Source organism: Drosophila willistoni, unplaced genomic scaffold, assembly GCF_018902025.1.
Source record: "Drosophila willistoni isolate 14030-0811.24 unplaced genomic scaffold, UCI_dwil_1.1 Seg251, whole genome shotgun sequence".
NCBI classification, from domain to species: domain Eukaryota; kingdom Metazoa; phylum Arthropoda; class Insecta; order Diptera; family Drosophilidae; genus Drosophila; species Drosophila willistoni.
The window spans coordinates 331053-353776 of NW_025814213.1; the positions used below are offsets into that span (position 1 = coordinate 331053).

Sequence of the window (22724 nt, forward strand, 5' to 3'; positions counted from 1 at the left end):
AAATTGCATTTTTATGAATCAACCATGATTTTCACCATACAAAATGTGCCAAAAAATAGATAGATTTCAACGGGCAAAAACTAGCTTCAAACAACACGGCTCAATAAAGATTGAATGCCAGAATCCTTGAAGGACTTTCTAGAGTAGGTTGGGAAAGCCTCAGTACCCAATAGCATAACGTTTTCGAGAAAAATTCATAAATGTAAGGATACCTCGGTAAAAACCTCCAAGATTGAATGCCAGAATCATGGGAGTTCTTTTTGCAATATGTTTGTCTTAGTCCCAATACCCAATAGCGGAACGTTTTCTAGAAAATTGTCAAAAGGTGAGGGTACCTTTTGCCGGCGAAATGGTTGCTGCGTGTAGTGTTGTGAAACGTTGTACATCCTATTATATGGCGCCATACAAAATTCAAATAAAATCTTGTCAATTTATTGGCCAAAAGCAAGAAATTATGGGACTGGTTCAATATCAAGATCATGGCGAAATATTTGGACAACTTTTAAAATTACTTTTAATTAAAAATTCCAATTCGACTCAAAGAGTTCGATGACCACTCAAAATATCGATAGCCAAAGTATCGATAATAAATGGCTTCCGATGAATTGCAAGCATGGAGTGTGGCAGCTCTTCACACATCCGAAGACAACCACGAAGATGAACTTTATTTTCAAAAGCTGCGTGAGTATTTTTGTTTTTTTTTTTGTGTTTTAAGTTCATTTTTTAATTTAAACATTGTTTTATTTTGTTTTTCAGGACGTGACCATCATCGGCCAGGGCCAGGGCCAGGGCCAGCCACAGAGGGAGCAACAACACGATCCTCGAAAGACGAAGAAGGTGCCAGGCCGCTCGATTCACAAGGTCGGGCCCGTTCGGCCGTCACGAGTCTTTTTCCCACGTTTGCCAAAAGCAGCGAAGAAGGAGGGACCGGCACCGGCATCACCGCCACCACCCGAACCATCAGAGCCACCATCGGAGCCACGATCGGAGGCACCAATGGCGCCAACTGTGGAGATAACAAAGAAAATAAAATCTACCAAGATATAAAAATTTATATATATCTATGTGTTTTTTACATTTTTTTTTAGGTGGTAGAAGAGGAGGGTAGAAGCTGGCGTCAGCTAGCTTTTACCGGGAAAAATAGGCGTCATTGCCTATGTATGTAGGCACATATGTATGTGCATATATATATGTACATACGTACAAGTGTGTACATGCATTTACTTACTTACATATGTATGTGTAGGTGACATATACATATATTTAAAAAAAAAAAAATTACTACGACATGGCTGTGATTTGAACCCATTTCTTTATTTTCCAAATTACTCAATTTTTTCAAAGCAGTTTTTTTCAAAATAAGAATACATATGTATGTATATGGATAAATAAATCAGAGCAACAATAAAACAGCTTCATATACATGATGCAATCTGCTCTGTACGACGGCGAAATTCAAATGGCCTACGCTTTATCGAACATCGCATCAAGAAGTCTCGGTTCCGCTGCATTTCGTGAATTCGCTCTCTCAAACTGTGCACAGCGTTTTCTCTCGCTTTGCTCGATGTCACGGCAGCTCAGTTTTGAGCAGCCTATTCGCTTGCCGTGCCCACTGGCGCCGCTGACCGAAGTATCATCACTCGGTCATCACTCTTCTGAGCGCAACCAATCATAGAAGAGATCTACTGACCAATCAGATTCTTTCTACGAACGAAAAAAATGTAATTTCAATGAAATTATGGCGGCGGACACAGTACTGTATAAGACTCAAAATAGATTTAGTTCCAGAGTTGTGCCATGGCATGGCATAATCATTACTTTTTTATTAACACTGAAATGGATTGATGCTAATGAAATTGTCATTTTGATAAAATACAAAAAGTAATAAAATTCGGAAAAGATAAATCTATATTTATATAAATGTTGTGTGAGTTCCTACAATCGCTATGCGTTCAGAAACTACAGAACTGATTGGGTTCAAATTTTGATACACTGTGTAATATAAGTATAATCATATGTTAAGTAGAAGTAATAAAACTTACCACCTGTTTTTAACTCTTTTCCACACCATCTTGAGGTAGAGTTCGTGGCGCGCATTCTTTTAAGTGGTTCCCCAGAAGGCCTAATCCACTATTCTATCTATTGAGCAAGCAATGAATTTATTATTATTTTAGGTATGCCATTTGCAAATAGAAAAGGCTAATATTCCCCCACCCAAATCAAAAAAGAATGACCCCCACCCATTGCTTTGTATGTTCATTGCTCACATAGCTTGCAAATTAAATCGGACAAAATACTAGGTATAGGTCTTTTAAGCACTTTGTGCAAAGAAACCTTTTGCATCTAATGCAACTATCATATTGGAATCCAGATGCCCAGATGCACTTGAGCAATGCAAGCAGGTATTTAGTACTGCATCACTGCAGTTGACTAACTTTTTAAAAACATCTTTTCTGAATTCACTTGGGGATGTTAAATTTGTAAATGCTGTGTCTTGTATATATCATATTGCATATTGCAAAATAAAGCCCCCACAATTAAAAGAATTCCTTTGGATATCATGAAAGACCGCAGCATGTCTATATTCCCCAAGTAAATGGAAATAATGTCTAATAAACCTTGCGGCTTGAGAAGTGTGACCAAAAGGATCCAAAAAGGTGAATTCCAATTTATTTTTGTTAATAAATAGGATGTAGAAATGGGCCTCATAGCAATGGGGAACAATTATTAGTTTCTGCGAGCTTTTTAATGCTTCTTTTATAAAAATGCTATTTTGAAATAGATTATTTCTGTTTTGGCATGGAATATTAATGATACTGCTATCGTTGTGATCGAAAATGATCGAAGTCAAAACAGCTTCAACAATGAAATTGGATAGCCAAGAGTTACCCAACAAGGTGACAATATCGTCCAATTCAATATTGTACAGGAAACCTTGAATAATAAAAAACTGCAAACCAAAATTCTTTTAGTTAAGTTGTACTGTAAAATGAAGTGAGCTGAAGTGAGTTGTAGATGCTCGAATAGAGTTTTGCATTGCAAAATGTAAAACTTTACACCTTTAGCAATGAAACTATTCAGATTTGAATGCCTTAAGATTATTGCCTTATATTCTTTTTGGATTCCAAACGGATTTTGCGAATGGGAATGCCGAAATTAAACTGTGAAACAGCAGAACGAATTATATTTTCTGTAGCTACTGAACCTTCACCATCATTTTCAATATGTGATTCCTTTTATTGGTACTATCACTAAAAATCCCCACCAAATTTGTCCAAAACGGAGCAAAGACAACATATTTCTTTAAATTGACTTGTGCCATATTGGAATTATGAAATATATTATTCATAATGTCTGTGAAACGTTTTCTCAACCTGCTGTTGCCAGCAACAGGCTTGAGGCTTTCCTCATATTTATTTTTTTCCAACAACTTTATTTTCATGGTCGGATAAATCAACATATAGCGCTCGTTCATTCATAAAATATTTGATGGAATTGCGAACCATCTCATTTGAATTGCGGAACAAAAGAATTGTTACCAAATGTTGGAACCGTTTCTCAAAGTCCCCAATTCGGGATGTACTATAACCCACCCCCAGGGCATTTCTTAAAAATTTCCTAAGTAGTACATTTTGCAAGCCAATGGTGCCATCTATATCAGCACACACTATTTTAGCATAATGGCTTGTGCAAAATTGTACTAATAACGCCGGAAATGTTTTGCTTTCGTTATATAAAAACTGATAGCACATTTCGTTGTACTCTGTGAAAGTACAACAGCAGTTTTCTTTAAGAACTGCTGAAATAATAGCAAAACATACATCCGTTATGATGCGTTTCCAGATTGGCGTGTGCAATTTCCTTAAGAGAGGTTTTTATTCACTCAACAAGGGGTCTATATAATAGGCTGAGTGATTTGAAAGAACGGCATGTGCCATTCCATACGTTACATACATGTCAGTAATGTGTGCTACGATAGAGTAAAGAAATATCCTCTTTTTGGCTACTACTAGGGGTCTTATAACACATCCCGTGGCGTCTATGTGTAACGTATGGAAATTGAAGTTTTCTTGGAAGAATCGTATATGTTCAACATTCCATAGAAATACTTCCAATTTTGCAGATAAATGTTTCGTGTAGGAATACCCATTTTTGAACATTATATATGCATCAATAAATGGATCTTTATCCAAATCATTCCTAGCATTACATTTGGACTTAAAGTTGCGGTAGTAAGCTAGATTTTTATTAATCATTTGCTTATTACCAACAAGGTTCCTATCATTGCTTGCAACTTTGAGCAAATTTTCCCTGTGCTCAAAATGCTGTGAGGTGTCTAAGTGCTTTCTGCTCAAGAAAGCGATTAATGCCCCTGCATTGGTGAGTCTTTTAAAAATTTATTGTGTGACAAATTTCTAAACTTTTGGAATACACATCAATATAACCCTCAAAATTACCATTAAATCTAAGCTTTACTCAAGACGTATCATTGCAGTAAGCATATACAAAGAACATGCTATTTGCCAAAAGGTTATTGAAGTCCTGCATTTTCATATTACAGATGTAATTGCGATAACCATTTTTACAGTCGCGTAAGAGAGATGGCTGTTCAACCATTTTTACATCTATATTTAAACTTGTATTTCCTATTCTACAATCTTTGCCGTAAGCACTTTAATTTGCTTTTGATTAGACTTTCGTCTGGGGGTTGTGAAGACAATTGTAACTCTGATGGGTCGAAACAAGGAATATTGGGTTGGGTTATGTTAAAACTACTATTCATTAACTTTTCAAAGTTTTCCTCAATTTTAACTTCAGAACATACTTCTGCTGAGTTTAGTATTTCGTAATTTTTGCTTAACAACATTCGATTTAAGCATTTTTTTACAAGTGAACGCCATTCACAACTTGAGCCTTTTACTTTAAAGACTCTTTGAGTTTCATTGAGCCTTTCATTTGGTAAATTAGCAATTTGTAAATATTGTTCATCCCCCAATTCGATGCTATAATCGATAAACCCATTAGAAATGGCTTTTTCTAGCACAATTCTAATGCCCCGAACTTGGTTTCTGAAAATGAATGGAAAGGGAGAAAAAAATAGTAAGTCGACTGTGGAAGTTAAATTAAAGGAAATAAAATAACTTAAACTAATGGAATAAAGTAAGTAAGTCGGCTCACCGACTTACAAATAGGGGTCCGATCCGTTTGAATCCGCGATATATAACAAATCGAAAAAGGGTGATAAATTATTGCCAAGGACTGCAAGGGTATTTAAACTTCGGCATAGCCAAAGTTAGCTTCTTTGATATTTTTATACCCTTGCAAAAAGGCTATATTGATTTTGGTCAGAAGTATATATATTCTTGAGCAGCATAACGAGACGAGTTCATATAGCCATGTCCGTCCGTATGGATCAACGCAAACTCCTCCTAGACCGTTAGAGTTACAGAGTTGAAATTTCGCATGTAGGCTTGTATATCTGCAGGGGTTGTATATATCGGATTCAGCCGGATCGGACCACTATATCATATAGCTCCCATACAAACGGCAAAGTCAGTGACTTTTCTAAATAACTTCGTTATTTTCTGAGCTATTATGGTGAAACTTAATATTAGAAAGTTTATTACGCCTATAAGCGACTGTGCCAAATTTAATCAAAATCGGGTGACGATATCATTCAGCTCCCATAGGAACAATCGGTCAAAAAGAGTGACTTTGATCAATATCTTAGTTATTTCCTATGCTAAGATTGTAGGCAGTTCTTTCAAAAACTTTAGCCTTTTTAGAAAAAACATTTTTCCACTTTGATGGGTAAGCAAAGAGTTACCAAAAAAGTTGCAAGGGTATTCAAACCTTGACGGGGTCGAAGTTAGCCCCGGCCAACTGGTTAATATTAATCTATATATATAAAAGAAAGCGTGTTAGTTACGCCACTTATAACTCGAGATCTGCTGAACCAATTTTTATGGTTTTTGATTTGTTGTATTTGTCTCCACCCCGAATAGGACAATACATTTTAAAAACAATAAATAATTGCCGGAAAACTCCTTAAAACAGCCAATGTCTTTTCCCCATACAAACGTTTTCTAACAGTCAATTTAAATAAAGTCAACTGTTGTTTTAATGTCATTGTAGTGCTCTGTAATATAGAATGTGAAATTCGAATATCGTGTTTTGTGCAGTGTTTAGTAACCCATATTATCAAACGGAGCCCATTAGCAATCTAATGATTATGCCACGTCCTAGAAGATTTAATCTTTCCCGGCGGAGCCATAATGCAATCAGGCAATTAGTTGTTTCCAAATGACATCATTTGGGGCAGACATTATGGAAGACGGAGGATTTAATGTGACATTTAAGGTATTTATTTTTGTACTTACATAGAATGTAGTTAAAGAATCACTTACTTTATCTATTGGTATGTATTATATTTGCTAATACTGAACTCTACTCTCCCACAGAAAAATTGTTTATAACCCAGTTAATACTGTCTGGTTTTTATTTTGTAGATACAAGAGGAGATTCACCATCGAATTGGATCATTACTACCTTTCGAAAATACACAGAATACATTTTTACAAATATATTTCATGGGCAACATGGAAGAACAACTTGATCGACGCCTAGGGATCAATCAGGAATGAAGCGAGCAATTATTCAAGACTTGCAGTGTCTGCTTCATAAACATCATGCGTTGGTCAGGTTGTTTAAGAGTGCTTTAGAGCGCATGCCAAATGATGACCATAAAGTTGTCAACAAAGCAGATAAACGACCATCTGGAACACACGAACGCACTTTTAATTGTTGATTAATGTGCTGATTGTTGGTGAACAATTGGAAAAACGCACAATGGCGCATAAACGTGCATTAGAAGCACTTAACAGAACATTAAAAGATTTACGCAATGACTCGAGATGTTTTGGAGGAGTAATGATTTTACTGTCTGGCGATTTCCGCCAAATACTGCCAGTAATTCCAAGATCTACGGCTGCCGATGAAGTAAACGCTTGCCTCAAATCGTCAAATCTATGGCGCTATGTGAAGAAACTGCAGTTGACAACAAACATGAGAGTTACATTGCTTAATGATACATCTTGTGACGAGTCACATTTTCAGTGCAGTTTAAACTACGCCCATGTGGGGCCTCTTTATTGTTACTTCTATTTTTCATACGCCCATGGAGAGCACATTAAATACCTCAACATGAAAACTAACTGTAGTTCTTTTTTTCTAATAGTCAATACTTACGATCGACGCCTCCCTCTCTAGCTACCGTTGCTGCAGCGTCGACGCGTTGCGGAGAGAACAACCTCCCGACAGCTGACGCTGCGCTGCATGCCGACGCCAAAGAGCCCATGAGAAAATTGAAAGTGGGAGAGAGAGACGGCGATCGTGACGCGTGCCAAAGCACAAGACGCATCGAATGTTTTCACCGTTAGGACATAAGTAGACAGAGCAAGGGTGGGTTTCGACAGCGAGTTAGAATTAGGAGAAAATCACTTCGACAGTAACCACGAGAGTGTTGTCCAGTGGAACAAACAAGAGAAGTCTCAGTGAGAAATCAACAAGTGTAACCAATTGTAACAGAAGACCAAAGACAGAGTACCCTAAAGAGATCCTCCAGGATTAGCAGGTGAGCCCATGACCAAAGTTCCCCTTTATTTTTGCTTGAGTGCGGTAGGGACCCAGATTTCAAAATATGTTTAGGATTAATTAATTATTAATAAACGTTATAATATGATCATTTAACCCACCCGGCATTTTTTTTTCGGCACTGAATCTATGTATACCCTTTCCCTTCCCTTCTCCTTGGCCACTTAACCATTTGAGTGGAGCCGAAGGACCAGCGGACTTCGGCAGGATGAGTTATTCTCCTGCAGACGAAGTCAGTCGCTGGTCTCTAGGCTCAGTCACTCAAGGTGAGGAGGCAACGGATCTTGGCCAAGCGGACTTCGCTTGGCAGACGAGATCAGTCGTTGCAGTTCCTCTTCACCATCCCTTTCCCATAACCACACTAACATTCCCGTTCCCTTCCAAGAGGCAACGGATCTTGGCCAAGCGGGCTTCGCTTGGCAGACGAGATCAGTCGTTGCTACTCCTCTTGGACTCTCCTCCTACTCCTTTTCCTTCCCTTTTCCCCCCTTCATGTGGTCTCAGTCCCCAATCCTAATACTCATCAAGGTCTCCAGATCAAATAAATGTTCTGTAGACGGGACTCTGGGACTGAGAATTGTACCCCAGCCAGAGCTTCCTTACAGATGGCGTCCGAGCAGGGACCTTGATGAGAATTATGAGGGAAATTATAAAATATATATATATATGTTTGTACATTAATATATATGTATATATATATATATATATAGATACATATATATATAGATACATATATATATAAATATATGAGTCCACACAAGAGTGAAAATTTTTACACGTATGCATATTCATCAATATATATCGGAGTCAACTCAGAATTAAACATATTTTTTATATATATACGTATATTTGTGGTTAGGGTATTTAAAGGTCGCATATACGTGGCCGTTGTGCCACGCGCTTTTAGTTTTCTGTGCAAGCGACAGTTACATGCGAGAAAGCGACAGAGACACACGAGCGGCCAGTAAGAATGGGAATAGACCAGAGCCCGGCACTCATATCCCCCGGGGGACGAACACGTTCGGCACCTCGTATGCGTGTAACCGAACGGCTGCCGAAGTCCTCACCCAAAATTATCATGAGCGAGAGGGTGGGTTTTAGTTTCCCTCAGCATTTCGACGCAACCAGATCTATGTCGCTTTGTTGAGAGAACACACATGAAAAAATTGATCGCTGCTTTGTTTTCTCTATCTTTTTCTTGCATAAGATTATTTGCTGCACTCGTTTTCTTGATTTGAGGCAGAATTTGATGAAGTTTAATTTTGCGCAGTGTAAAGAAACATACGCATACAAGCAAATGCACACATACAACTAAACTTTTTTAGCGCTCTCTTTGTGCCGGGCCCTGGAATAGACAATTCACCGTTTTATTCGGGGCGTGTGTGTGAGTTACGAGCATTCTCTTGCCTTTTGTCTCTCACTCTTACACACAGCTTTGATTCAACCGTTTTTTTTGTCATTTCTTCATTCACACTGATTTGCAAGTACAGTCAGCGATGCCAAGTCAAAATTTGAGAAATACGTAGCCAGGCTCTAAAATCTACGTATTTTTACGTAGCACAATTTTGCTGAAATACATATGTAGATCTACATACGTACTATTTTTTAAAGCTTAAAAACAATAAAAAAAATTAATAAACCATTAAATTTTTAAATTAACTGTATTGTACTTCGTTGTTATTAATTTCAATTGTCGTTTTAAAAAGCAAATTACATTGTTTAAATTATACATATTGATTTATGTACATGTTGTACAAAAATTTATACATGTTTTGATTAAAATATTTTATGTGTTTGTCAGAAGGCTCTAAGATTTCCTATAATCCACTTTTGGTGTGAAGCAATTCTTTTAAAGTCTCCGTGCCTATTTTGTTTCTATTATTTGTCTTAATTAAATAAATTTCTGAAAATAAACGCTCAACATTAGCACTGCTATGTGGCAAAACAAGCAAATTTTGGGTTAACTCCGTCAAGATGGGAAACATTGGGTTGAATTTCCGTTTTTTCGAAACGGAAACGGAATTTAGTGCTGCTAACCCAATATAAATATCATCTTTTTTATTTAATTCATAATATATTGATTACCCAAAAATTTTGGGTCTTAAAATTTGTTTTCAATATTTTTTAAAAGTACGTAGTTTTAGTCTCTTCGTACGTAGATACGTAGATCTCGTTCGAAATACGTAGATCTACGTACAAATACGTAGACTTGGCATCGCTGAGTACAGTCGCGCGTTGGGTTTCGTTTTAGCGTTTTTTTTTTATTGTGCAACAAAAAAAAAAATATCAAAGAAGCTAACATCGGCTATGCCGAAGTTTAAATACCCTTGCAGTCCTTGGTAATAATAATTTTACATGTTCAAAATTTGTTTTCTGCAACTCAATTCATCAATATACAAACAAAACAATTTTACTCTCTATTTTACAATTTGTTCTTCTTCTTCCCTTATTCCCAAAGCAAAGCGACGCACGCATACACATACAGTTTATGTAGCGTTGCGTCTGTGTGTGTTATATTTATCCGATCACATTCATATTTTGGGATCTGGGGTTTTATATCCAATATTATCACATATGTAAATTTCATAGCATACTCCGATTTTTATGAAAATGTTTCTTCTAGTTCTTCAAGAGCTATATGATATAGTGGTCCGATCCTTATGGTTTTCATACATTATTTTTTTTTTATTAGTGCGTTACAAACATCTGACCAATTTTATAATACCCTCTCTGCAAGGGTATAAAAAGAGAAAAGAGTTTTCAAAATGCGCGTGTGTGTGTGGAAAAAACGATGATGCTCGTGTGCATTGGCTCTCACATGCGTGATGCCGCATCCGATCGCGTGAGTGACTCTTGTGTATGTGTGCGCTCACGATACGAATTGTAGAGATTAGCCTGAAAGTGTCAGTGTGTGACGTCATACATTTCCTCCAGGGCAGAGGAATTTCTGGTTCATTCGTGACGTACATATGCGTAAAGAGGCGACTCATAGACATTGACACACACATGAGCAAAAGAAAATCATTTGTTTTTGTGCAAACTTGTATGATTATATTTTTTTTGTATGTTGCAAAAGCAACGGATGTACTTGCTGTGTTGCAAGTGAAATTTCTTTGGATGAAGACAATTCATGTAAAACGGGATTGTCAAGAGCTGAGTCACTTGATTGTACAAAAGTTTCATTCTTAATTTGTGTAATAATTATTTTTTTTGATATTGACTTAAATTTATAAATAAGATATAGGGTTAAACTTATTAGTGTAATTATAAATGTTGTAGTAGTTATGATATTAAATATTTTGTTATACGCAGTTTTTTCGGAAATGATTTGTTTAGCTTGGATATAAAAGATTGGTTCTAGTTTTGTTACATTGTTGGTTACATAAATATTCTGGGTATAATCCTGCAATGTATTTATTATTGATATCTCATTCAACTGCATAGCACAGTCGTATATTTTTATTATATTATTTCCTTCTATGAATATTTTATTTTGGTTACAATTTTGTTTTAAATTTGTTTTGGGCAAGTTCCAAGTTACGATAATATTGGGTTCTACATAACTAATTGAATTGGTTTTGAACATCTTTGTGTATTTGCATTCTGCTGGTTTTTGTGTAATAATGCCACTCATTTATTTCTTGTTTTTTGGTTGATTTTGCATAAATTTTATTATTTTGAATATAGTAAGTTTCTTGAATGTTTTCTGTTAAAGTATTATTATTTTCATCTGGATAGGATATAATTTTGAATAGCGATGTTTTAGATATTTGTCTAGGTATATGCGAAATTATTAATATTTCAATTGTGTCTGATTTTAACCAAGTAGATGTTTTTATGTTTAAGAGTTTTTCTGTATTTATGTTAAATATTTCTTGATGGTTTAAAATTTTTGGATTAAATATTCCTAGTCTTGTCAACTGCATTCCTAACTCTATGTCTTCTATGTATTCTGTAAAATGCTCTAAGTTGAACATTAGTATATTTAATTTTTTGTCTGCATCCTGTTGAATAGTAAGATTATTTAGGAGTTCTATATTTTTGTTGACTGCTTCAATGATATGATTAAGTTCATTATTTTGGGCGCTATTTGCTGATAGATTATCAATTTTTTTTTTCAAGTTCTTCTTTATCGTATTGGTCTAAGGTGCCGAAAAGATATTTATGTGCTGTGCCTATTATGTTAATAAGTCCTCGCTTATTTCTTTTTATTATTTTTATGCCGTTCATTTCGCGATTTAATTTTTCGACTAAATACTGAATGTGGACTATGTTCTTATATGGTTCTGACTGCTCAACCAAGTTGTTATAAGGGGTTATGTTGGTTAAATTTACAGTTAAATAATGATATTCGAAATCTGAGGGTAAATCCATGGTTCCTGTTTTGAATACAAGATATCCATTAGGTGCCTTTATGCGATTAATTTCAATGCTTTGATTATGCGTCGAGTGTACCATTGATAAGAGTAGAAATAGTAATGTTGGTATCTCTAAAATTAATTAGTATATTTACTTTGATGAGTTTTATTTTTCTTTTTGAATTTCGATTTGTAGTGTGTTGTTTGTCTACCTCGGTTTGTTTCAATATAATGTTTGTCGTCAACTTGGGTAATTTCACCTGTTTTCTTAAAGGGTGTTGTCGTTTTCGATCTAACTAAAGGGGCTTGTTTATACTGTGTATTTATTTCAAAATCGTTCCTATTTTCATTTAATTTATCAATTTGTTTTGCTTTGTTAGCTTGCGTATTATAAAAAGGTGTGCCTGCGTAAATAAAGATATCTGCTGGTGTTCTGTTTGTCGTTAGATGTTTAGTTTTATGGTTATATGTGTAAAGGATAGTTTCAAATTTAGTTTGTTTGTCTTCTATACTAGATTCTGCATTAATAACTCTTAGCTTTTCGTTTACAGTCCTGTGGAATCTTTCCACGTCTGAAACACCATTTTTGCTCGATGTTATACTTATATTAACGTTTTCTGATTGTAGCCAATTTTGAAGTGCTATGCAAATGAAAGCTGAGTCTTTATCTGCTTTGATTTCTAAAAGATTTTTGTGATTGCCCTTTTTGTTTCAAGCCAATCTCGACTTTTAACTTCGACTAAAGTTGCGTACTTTGAATAAATATCTATCGATTAAATAGAAATCCATCACGTATTTTTCTCTAGCGTTAAATATCTCTGGGGTGGTTTCAAAAGATAATTTGGTATTTCGGTTTTCTGATTTTGATAAATTGCAAATATGGCATTCATTAATGAAGTTTTGAATTAATTTTTGATAGTCTGGTTAATAGTATTTATCTTTAAACCAGTTTTGAGTTTTAGTGATACCTGGATGAAGTAGTGATTTATGGTTTTTAAGAATAATTTCTTTGAATTCTGCATAAGTGGAAATGTCTTTTAATTTGTAAGTGGTTCTCAATGTTTTTGTTTGGCTGTCTGGACTAATTATTGCAAGATAAGCTTCTTGAAGTATTTGAAAATCTGTGTCGTTTTGAATATAAAGTGCGTTATTTTTTGAGCATAAATATTCCTTAATAATTTCTTTAGCAAACTGATTGGTCATTTCTACATATGATATTTCTATTTTCGTTTTGTGAAAATAGTGAGTAACGTTAACTTTATTTTCGTTGCATTTATTAAATTCTATTTGACGATTGTAGAAATTCAGGGGTTTTTCTGAAATGGCTATTAGGTTTTCGTTATCTTCTTGAGCACTATGTACTGTAGCTCTGGAACTACTTATTTCTTCACCTAAAAGATTTTCATCTATTTTTATTCTGGAAAGGGCGTCTGCCACATAATTCTCTTTTCCTGGAAAGTATTTTATTTTTTTTAATCGAATTCGCTCAATTTTATTTTCCATCTTTGTAATTTCATGTTAGGTTCTTTGATATTGTCCAACCAGACAAGGGGTTTATGATCACTTAGGATTTCAAAATGTCTAGCGAAGAGGTATGGCCTAAAATATTTGGTTGCCCATACGATAGATAGTGATTCCTTTTCTATGGCTGAATAATTAAGTTCATGTTGGTTTAGTGTTCTACTACCATAAGAAATAGGTCTATGGTCCTGTGAGAGGAAAGCACCTAAAGCTATATTGCTAGCATCAGCGGTTAGAAAAAATGGTTTTTTAAAATCGGGATATGCAAGTATGGGATCGTTCATAAGGAGGCATTTTAATTTTTCAAAGAATGAAATATAATGTGGGTCGTTTATGTTAATCTTAGCTCCTTTCTTTAATCCAAGGCTTAAAGGCTTTGCAATGTGTGCAAAATTTGGAATGAACTTACGGAAGAATCCGCATAAGCCTAAGAATGATTTTATTTCTTTCGAGGTTTTCGGGATTGAATATTTTAGAATAGCTTTGACTTTGTCTGGGTTTGGTTTGATTCCTTCTGTAGTTATGACGTGACCTAAAACTTCTGTTTCCTTTTTCAAGAACTCGCATTTATCTAATTGTAGTTTTAGATTAGCATTGCGCAATTTAGCAAAGACCTTTTTTAGTGATGCCAAATGTTCTTCTAATGAGGTGGAATAAACAATAATATCGTCTAAGTAGACTAAACAATCTTTATAGATTAAATCTTCTAATAAATTGTTCATACAGTCCAAATGGCATTCGTGTGTACTCGTAATGACCATGTTTAGTTGAAAATGCGGTTTTTTCGATTGATTTAGGGTCCATTTGGATTTGATGGAATCCCTTGGCGAGGTCAATGGTTGTAAAATATTGACATTTGCCAAATTTGTCTAATATTTCATCTTGTCATCGACAGTAATCTCATTTAGACTACGATAGTCGATTACTAGGCGGAACTTTTGTTCCTTGGATGCGTCCTCTTTTTTAGGTACGATCCAGATTGGTGAACAATAGGGCGATTTCGATTTCCGAATGATTCCCCGTTCTATCATTTCATTAATTTGTTTATTGACTTCTTCGTCAAAGATTTGTGGGTATTTGTATGGGTGTTTGTAAATTGGCTCTTCGTGTTAAGTTCTGATGTTGTGTTTTATTGTACTGGTAAAGGTCAAATTTTCACCTTTCCTATACTGTGTAACGATCCTTTTTCGTCCTTCGGGATATTTACAATATCTCTTGGGCTAGGTTCGGCACAACAAATTTATTTTGTGCCCCGGTGAAATTAAAAACACGTTTGATTTCAGTTGCTAATGCTTATACGTATGTTTATTCAAAATCATTAGTGGGCTCGGTTGTATATGACGGTTTCTCTACGGTAGTTCTGGACTTGGGCAGCGTTGGTGAGTCCCTCGTCGACCCTTCTCGTCTTCCTCTTGCTCCTACAGCCGTTGCTGGTTACCGTCTCGATCCGTATAGTGTACTTGATTTGCGCTACACACCTCTGCACCCTTTTCGCTGAGTTCGTTGAGTATGCTTTTGCTTTAAAGCTCGGGGATGAATCCCGTAGCTGTTATCACGAAGCAGGATGTTCCTCAGAAATTGGTACTCGTCAGGATATATAGATCCTGGAATTTCGGCAGTAGGATATATCCTCGTGCCTACCACTGACTTTGGATACTCCTGGAAATGCTTGGCTTCTCTCCAATTTACTCTAGCTTGGGTACGGTGTTTGTTATCCTTATTTAAGGACTTGTTGCTATCGGATGAACTGTACAGGTTACTCGTAAGGCCTGTATAGTTCCTAGTTTTTTTGTTGCTCCTTGTGTTTCCTTGATAAGTTCTTAAGGTTACTCGTAAGGCCTTAATTACTTGTTACTTGATCACGACTTGATGACTTGATGATTACTCTGATTTGTGCCGCCTTTATATAGGCAGCTCCTCTGGCCTCAGGCACTGGCTGGTGTAATACCGCTGGTAATTTTCCATCGGCCGTCCACTTTCACCCACGCATCCACTTGTTGCCATGCGTGGTGAAAGTCCCGTATTCCTGACGCATATGTGTCCACTTTCTTTGTGGCTGCGCGCCCATTTATTTCCTTGTCCTTGTCTAGCTCCCTTGCATCTATGTGCTTCCATCACTTTCACCCATTGGCGTCGCCTTTCTATTGGCCGCCCATCGTATCCCGTTGACTTTCTCTGCTTTCTTTCTCTGTCAGCGCTGCCGTCGCCCGTCGCTCCCTTTGATCAACTCGTCATACCCAATTTCGCCCATATTCACTCCATATTATATTTATATACATATATACTAATTGTATTGACTTAAACTATTGTTTAATAATAATTAGCCTGATTAATTTAATATACAACATCGTTTAATTTCCCATGCAATGCACTTTCATCCGCATATCTTATCTATTAGATAGAGGGCTTCCCCATTGTTCATCCCTCCATTCCTCCCCCTTCGGTTCGCATATTCCCCTATCCAATCCACAAACCATTATCGTTTCATATAATGCATGCATGCCCCGCACCCGTCTCACGGGCTTGCTTGGCCCACACTTTTGTTCTCTTTCGCTCACAAGATTTTTGCTGCTCGCAATCTAACTGCTTTCGTTCTCATGAGCGTGACGTAGGCAGAGAGTACCCTATTGGCCACCGGTATTCTCCCTTGCTGTCACTCACGCATAGTGTACGTGTGACGTGCGTGTATGCTTATTCAGCGTATACTCATAAGCCCAGTACGCTAATGCTTGCATCTCTATATTTGCCTCTCTGTGCTCTTGATTTATCTTATGAGGCCAATGCCCCCTTTTTGCATGCAATTATGCCCTCAAGCCCGGTTTCATTTACTCTTATACAGCCGATATTATGCATTATGCCTCCCACGCATCTTCCCGTTTGTACGAAATTTCCAGCGGTCGCATGTGGTTCGATCGGTCATGTTTGATCGTAAACCATGGGATCGAGCCATGTTGGACTTGGTTGCCCATCGCATGTGTGTGCATATCGGTTTCTTTGCATTACGCTTCCCACGCATCTTCCCGCTTGTACGAAATCGCCGACGGTTGCTTGTGGTTCGACTGGCCACGTTTGATCGTAGACCACTTATATCAAATCGGTTCGATCCATCAGCAGCGGGTTCGGTCGTATATCGTACGTTTGGTTTGTGTCTCGGCTGTATCTTGTATCTGGTGCATCCTTTGCACCGTTTGATTGTGTTGCTGCTGGCTTGTTGTGTGGGATATTATAGTTAATTATAATGTTCCTCACACTCCCCCCCTTCTTCGGGATGCTATAATCTTAGGATGGAATTTCTTAAGGCTGATGAATACCGAAATAGCATGCGGAGGCCACAGGATGAAAATTCCAACGGTGAATGCAGGGCAGGATAACCGAACGCATATTGATCGTGGTGACACAGAAGGAAGAGCAAACAGAAATACAAAAGTTTCTAGGACACGAACTGATGGAATTGGGGAAAATCAAGGGATCATCAAAAGTGGGGATACACAGGATCACAATGAAGGATGAAATACCAATAAAACAAAGGTATTACCCAAAAAATCCAAAAATACAGAGAGAAATCAACACAAAGGTCGATGAACTGTTGACAATGGGATGCATCGAACCATCACAAAGTCCATATAGCTCACCCATAGTGATGGTGAGAAAGAAGCAGACGGGCAAATGGAGATTATGCGTAGATTTTAGACAGATTAACGCAAAATCTATAAAAGATGCATACCCAATGCCACGCATCGACTACATCTTAAACCAACTACGTGAAGCGAAATTTATAAGCAGCCTAGACCTGAAGGACGGCTATTGGCAAATTCCATTGGAAGAAAACAGCAGGCCAATGACAGCATTCACAGTCCCAGGGAAAGGTTTATTCCAATGGAAAGTGATGCCATTCGGGTTACACTCCGCATCAGCAACGTTCCAACGGGCACTGGACCAAGTCATTGGCCCAGAAATGATACCAAACGCGTTCGCCTACCAAGATGACATAGTGGTAGTAAGCAAAACAATCAAAGAACACATGGACCAGCTGCAAGAAGTGGTCAGGAGATTGAAAGAAGCAAACTTAAGAATAAATGCTGGAAAGTGTCAATTCTTCAGAAAAGAGCTAAAGTTTCTAGGCCACTTGGTAACAGAAAACGGTATTGCAGCGGACCCAGACAAGGTGGCAGCAATAGCTCAATTGAAGCCGCCCACGTGCACAAAAGAATTACGGCAATATCTAGGAGTGGCTTCGTGGTACAGACGATTCGTACCAAATTTTGCTATGATAACACACCCGTTAAACGCACTGCTCAAGAAAAAAACCAAATGGCATTGGAGCGAAGAGCATCAGGCAGCATTCGAATCAGTAAAAGAAAAACTCACGAGTGACCCAGTATTGGCATGCCCAGACTTCACAAAAACGTTTGTACTCCAGACAGATGCAAGCAACACAGGATTAGGGGCCATACTAGTACAAAACACCGAGGAGGGGGAAAGAGTGGTTTCATATCTGTCAAGAGAATTAAATCAAGCAGAGAAGAACTATTCAGCAACAGAAAAGGAATGCCTAGCAATAGTGTGAGCAGTACGCAAGCTGAGACCATATCTCGAGGGATACCGATTTAAGGTGGTGACAGACCACATGGCGTTGAAGTGGTTGAATAAAATAGAGAGCCCCACGGGCCGCATAGCTCGATGGGCACTGGAATTACAACAATACGATTTCGAAATAGCATATCGAAAGGGCAAATTAAACATTGTCGCCGATGCACTATCAAGACAACCGATGGAAGGGTGCAAAAGAATAGTAGACAATGGCGCCCGATTACGACAAGCAAACAAAGAATGTGAGTGGATTCAAGATATAATAAAGAAAATACAACATCAACCACAGAAATATCCAGATTACATATTAGAAAACAGCCAGGTGTACAGGAATATTCCGCATAGAGAAGGCCAAGAAGAAGTAATATCATGGAAATTGTGTGTGCCCAAGACGCTACGAAACCAAGTGATGGAAGAAAACCACACTTCCATAACGGCAGGGCATACAGGAAACAGGCGAACGGTTACTAGAACTGCGTCAAGATATTATTGGCCAGGAATGCAACGAGATATCAGGAAATTCGTGGGAAAATGCACAACGTGTCAGCAATACAAACCCAACCAACAGCAAGCAGCAGGGAAAATGCTGACGCAAATACCTGATGAACCATGGGCCACTGTTTGTGCTGATTTCGTCGGACCACTACCACGGTCGAAACATGGAAACTCAATGTTACTAGTAATCATTGACCGATTTTCAAAATGGACAGAACTGATACCCATGCGAAAGGCAACTGCGGAGAATCTAATCAAGGCCTTTAGGGAAAGGATTCTGTCGAGATTTGGAGTTCCTAAAGTGGTAATAACGGACAATGGGGTCCAATTCACTAGCAGAACATTTAAGAAAATGCTAGAGGAATGGGGATGCCAACACCAATTAACAGCACCATCCACACCACAAGAAAACCCAACCGAAAGGGCAAACAGAACAGTGAAAACAATGATTGCTCAGTTTACCGGTGAAAATCGACGGAATTGGGATGAGAGCTGGCCGGAAATAACACTGGCTGTAAATACTAGTCAATCAGAGTCAACTGGATTTACGCCAGCATATGTGATACAAGGACGTGAACCTAGAATGCCAGGCGCGATATACGATAGTGTCACGACAGGTATGGGCAAAAGAACACCACCTTTCAAATGCTGCAGAAGGATTCGCAGCAAAGCTGGCACCACAGTTTGGAGGCCCATATGAAGTGATAGGCTTTGCATCTCCGGTCATATGCAAATTACGGCACAAAGAAACAAAAAAAAGCAGACAAGCACATATCAGCCAGATGAAACAACAAATATGTGAACAAACAGATGGCAAGAAATTAGATGAACAATGAGTACGGACGACTCTGATGACATGGCAGCGAGAAATCTGCACAGACCGGCCGGCTGGGCAGAAAACTCAAAAACATGACAAAGAGCCAAAAATCTCAAAATGCATTGAAATCATACAAAAAAAAATTTACATAGAGCTGAAAATCTCAAAGCACAACGTTTCAGAAACAAAATTATAGCAAAGCAGAGCAAGATGAAGATATGCGAATATCGTTCTGACACGTATACAAGCATGCGAAAACGAACTTAGAAACTGGCAGCGGATACTCGAATATCGTAACGATGCATATGATATGCAGGCAAAATAGAACATTAGAAACGGGCAGCAAAAAAAAAAAACCCGAGATAGAACGAATGGGGACAATCAACGAGAGACAACACCAACACATATGCATATACACAGCAAAAAGGGAGGGGAAACGCACCCACACAGGCGCATGATATTACGCACCCACACATACGCACGATATTACGTATGTATTAGTGAGTCACCGCGACGCACATACACATGCGCATGCTATTATGCATGTAATGGTGGAGCATCACGACGCATTAGAATATGCAACTATGCCAAGAGAGCAAGGGCAAGGTCGAGAAATCCTAAATATCGGTAAATATCAAAGAAATGACCGAATGCTAATGCGAGGTTTCATGCGTGCAATTGTCATAATCAAGAGACACTCAAAGTTTATCACTCGGCGAGTAAACAACAAAATAAAAAAAAAAAAACCCAATATGAACGCATTTAATGCAATTAATGGCCAGGATGAAGGCGTAGATCGACGAGGTGCGGCACCGCGGGCTCAACATGGAACGCGGTGACTGGCACCGGTCCGATGAGGAGTCCGACGACGATGCGCCGGACATAGCAAATCCGGCCATCGCCGCCTCCTCGGACGAGGAGTTCGATGAGGACGTGGGTGACAGCACGGACAGTGGATAAACCACTCTGGAAGAGTCTGAGGGTGGAGTCAACACGGCAGAAGAGTCCGATGAAGAGAGTGTCGCTGAGCCGGTGGTGGCAGACCGGCTCCGTGATATAGACACGGACGAGGAAGAAGTATGGAGAGAGTTGGATGACGTGATAAGGGAGATGAACATGGTACAGGAGATGAGCGAGGAGGAAATTGAAGAGGAGAATCAGAGAGTTGGGCAGAGCCCGGAGTACGCGCCGTGGGATCAGGATGAAATACCTGAGCCACCGGCACAAGCATGGGAGCCAGCACGGCCGCGGACTCCGTTTCGTATGGTGGGCTACATGTCCGAAGCCAGCGAATCGGAGAAGGAGGCCGTGGCTGGTGCGGGTGAGGCTGAAGGAGAGGCCAGCCAAACGCCTGGAAGTGTCGGAAATGTGGTGCCAGGCGACGCATGTTGGCAACACATGGCAAGAATAGTAAGAATAGCGTGGGCGGGTAGAATTAGGTATAGAATTAGAATCGCACAGGGGGTGATTAGGGTGTTTAGGGAGAGGCAGTAAGAATACAAAACAAAAATTAGAAACTAGTTAGAGTAATGCTAGTAAGTAAGAAAAGATGCGGAACGGGCCAAAAAAAAAAAAAAAACAATGCAAAGATGCCCTAATCCGCCAACATTAACGAAAAGATACTCAGTAATCGCGAACAACAGAAGATGCCAAATGGCCAATAAAAGATGCGAGCTGAGTCCCAAAAACAAAAACAAGCAAAATACATGCCAAAACTACGAAAAAAAACGAACAAAGGCAATACATGAAAAAAAAATGCACAAATACGGAAATGAAAGAAATAAACATACAAAAAAACAAACACAAGGTACAAGGGACAGGGGAGGGCAAATCCCTCCCGGAGAAGGGGGGAGTGTGAGGAATATTATAAATCATAATAATATCCCACACAACAAACCGGCAGCAAAACAATCCAACGGTGTAAATAACGCACCAGATACAAGATACAGCCGAGACACAAACCAGATGTACGATATTCGACCAATCGCGTCACCGGTCGATCGAACCAGTGCAACGCAAATAGGTTACGATCAAACGCAATGGATCGAACCACACGCAACCGCAAGCGATTTCGTACAAGCGGGAAGATGCGTGGGAAGCATAAAGCGATAAGTCGGCAACCGCATATACGAGATACGATACACGATACGGTTACGATCAAATACGATCGATCGAACCGCACGCAACCGCGAGCAAGCGACAAGTCGGCAACCGCATATACGAGATACGATACACGATACGGTTACGATCAAACACGATCGATCGAACCGCACGCAACCGCGAGCAATTTCGTACAAGCGGGAAGATGCGTGGGAGGCATAATAGGCAAAGTCGGCCATGTAAGAGCAAACAAGTGCAAGCAAAAAAGGGCATTGGCCCAGTGGGACAGTTTAAGAGCACAGAGAGGCCACAATAGAGATGCATGCATTAACATACAATGCATGTATGAATACGCTGAATAAGCATACACCCACAATACACGTATGCTATGCGTGTATGACAGCGAGAGGGAGTACCGGTGGCCAATGGGTGCTCTCTGCCTACGTCACGCATAAGAGATCAAAAGCAGTGAGAGCGTGAACTGCCGAAATTATGCGAACAAAGTGTGGGCTAAGCAAGCCTGCGAGACGGGTGCGGGGAATGCATGCATTATATGAAACGATAATGGTTTGTGGATTGGATAGGGGAATATGCGAACCGAAGGGGGAGGGATTGAGCAATGGGGAAGCCCGCTATCTAATAGATACGTATGCGTATGAAAGTGCATTGCATGGGAAATTAAACGATGTTGTATATTAAATTAATCAGGCTAATTATGATTAAATTATAGACTAAGTTTAATGAATATATATATATGTATGCATAATATTAATATGGAAATAATATAAGCAAAGTATGGGTATGTCAAGCGGATTGAGGGGAGCAACGGGCGACGGCAGCGCCGCCAGAAAAGGGAAAGCAGCGAAAAGTAAACGGGATACGTGTGGCGGCCATTGGGAAGGCGACGCCAGCATGAGAAAGTGATGCAAGTCAATATGTACAAGCGAGAAAGACAAGGACAAGGAATAAATGGGCGCGCAGCCACAGAGAAAGTGGACATATGCGCCAAGGATTTACGGGACTTTCACCACGCATAGCAACAAGTGGATGCGTGGGTGAAAGCAGAGGGCCGATGGAAAAGTACCAGCTGTATAGCGGTACTACACCAATCTACTCCTGAGGCCGTGGGAGCTGCCTATATAAAGGCAACGCCCATCAAGCAAAAATTTATCAAGTCTACAAGTCGTGAT

The 22724-nt window shown here is 38.8% G+C and overlaps 1 protein-coding gene across 1 annotated transcript; it reads left to right on the forward strand.

Moving 5' to 3' along the window:
• Positions 1 to 505: 505 nt before the first annotated feature.
• On the forward strand, positions 506 to 20394 carry LOC111519614. Its single transcript, XM_047012742.1, has 3 exons — positions 506 to 681; positions 757 to 1008; positions 20230 to 20394. Exons 1-3 carry the CDS (start codon positions 550 to 552, stop codon positions 20392 to 20394), a joined length of 549 nt encoding a protein of 182 aa, XP_046868698.1. The 5' UTR covers positions 506 to 549.
• The last annotated feature ends 2330 nt before the right edge of the window (positions 20395 to 22724 follow it).

What these genes read in the sequence shown, in the direction of transcription:
- LOC111519614 (XM_047012742.1), top strand. Translation starts at nt 550, where the DNA reads ATGACCACTCAAAATATCGATAGCCAAAGTATCGATAATAAATGGCTT. An exon ending in ACTTTATTTTCAAAAGCTGC is followed by an intron (nt 682 to 756) that starts GTGAGTATTTTT and finishes TTTGTTTTTCAG; the next exon opens with GACGTGACCATCATCGGCCA. An exon ending in AGGCACCAATGGCGCCAACT is followed by an intron (nt 1,009 to 20,229) that starts GTGGAGATAACA and finishes ATGAAGGCGTAG; the next exon opens with ATCGACGAGGTGCGGCACCG.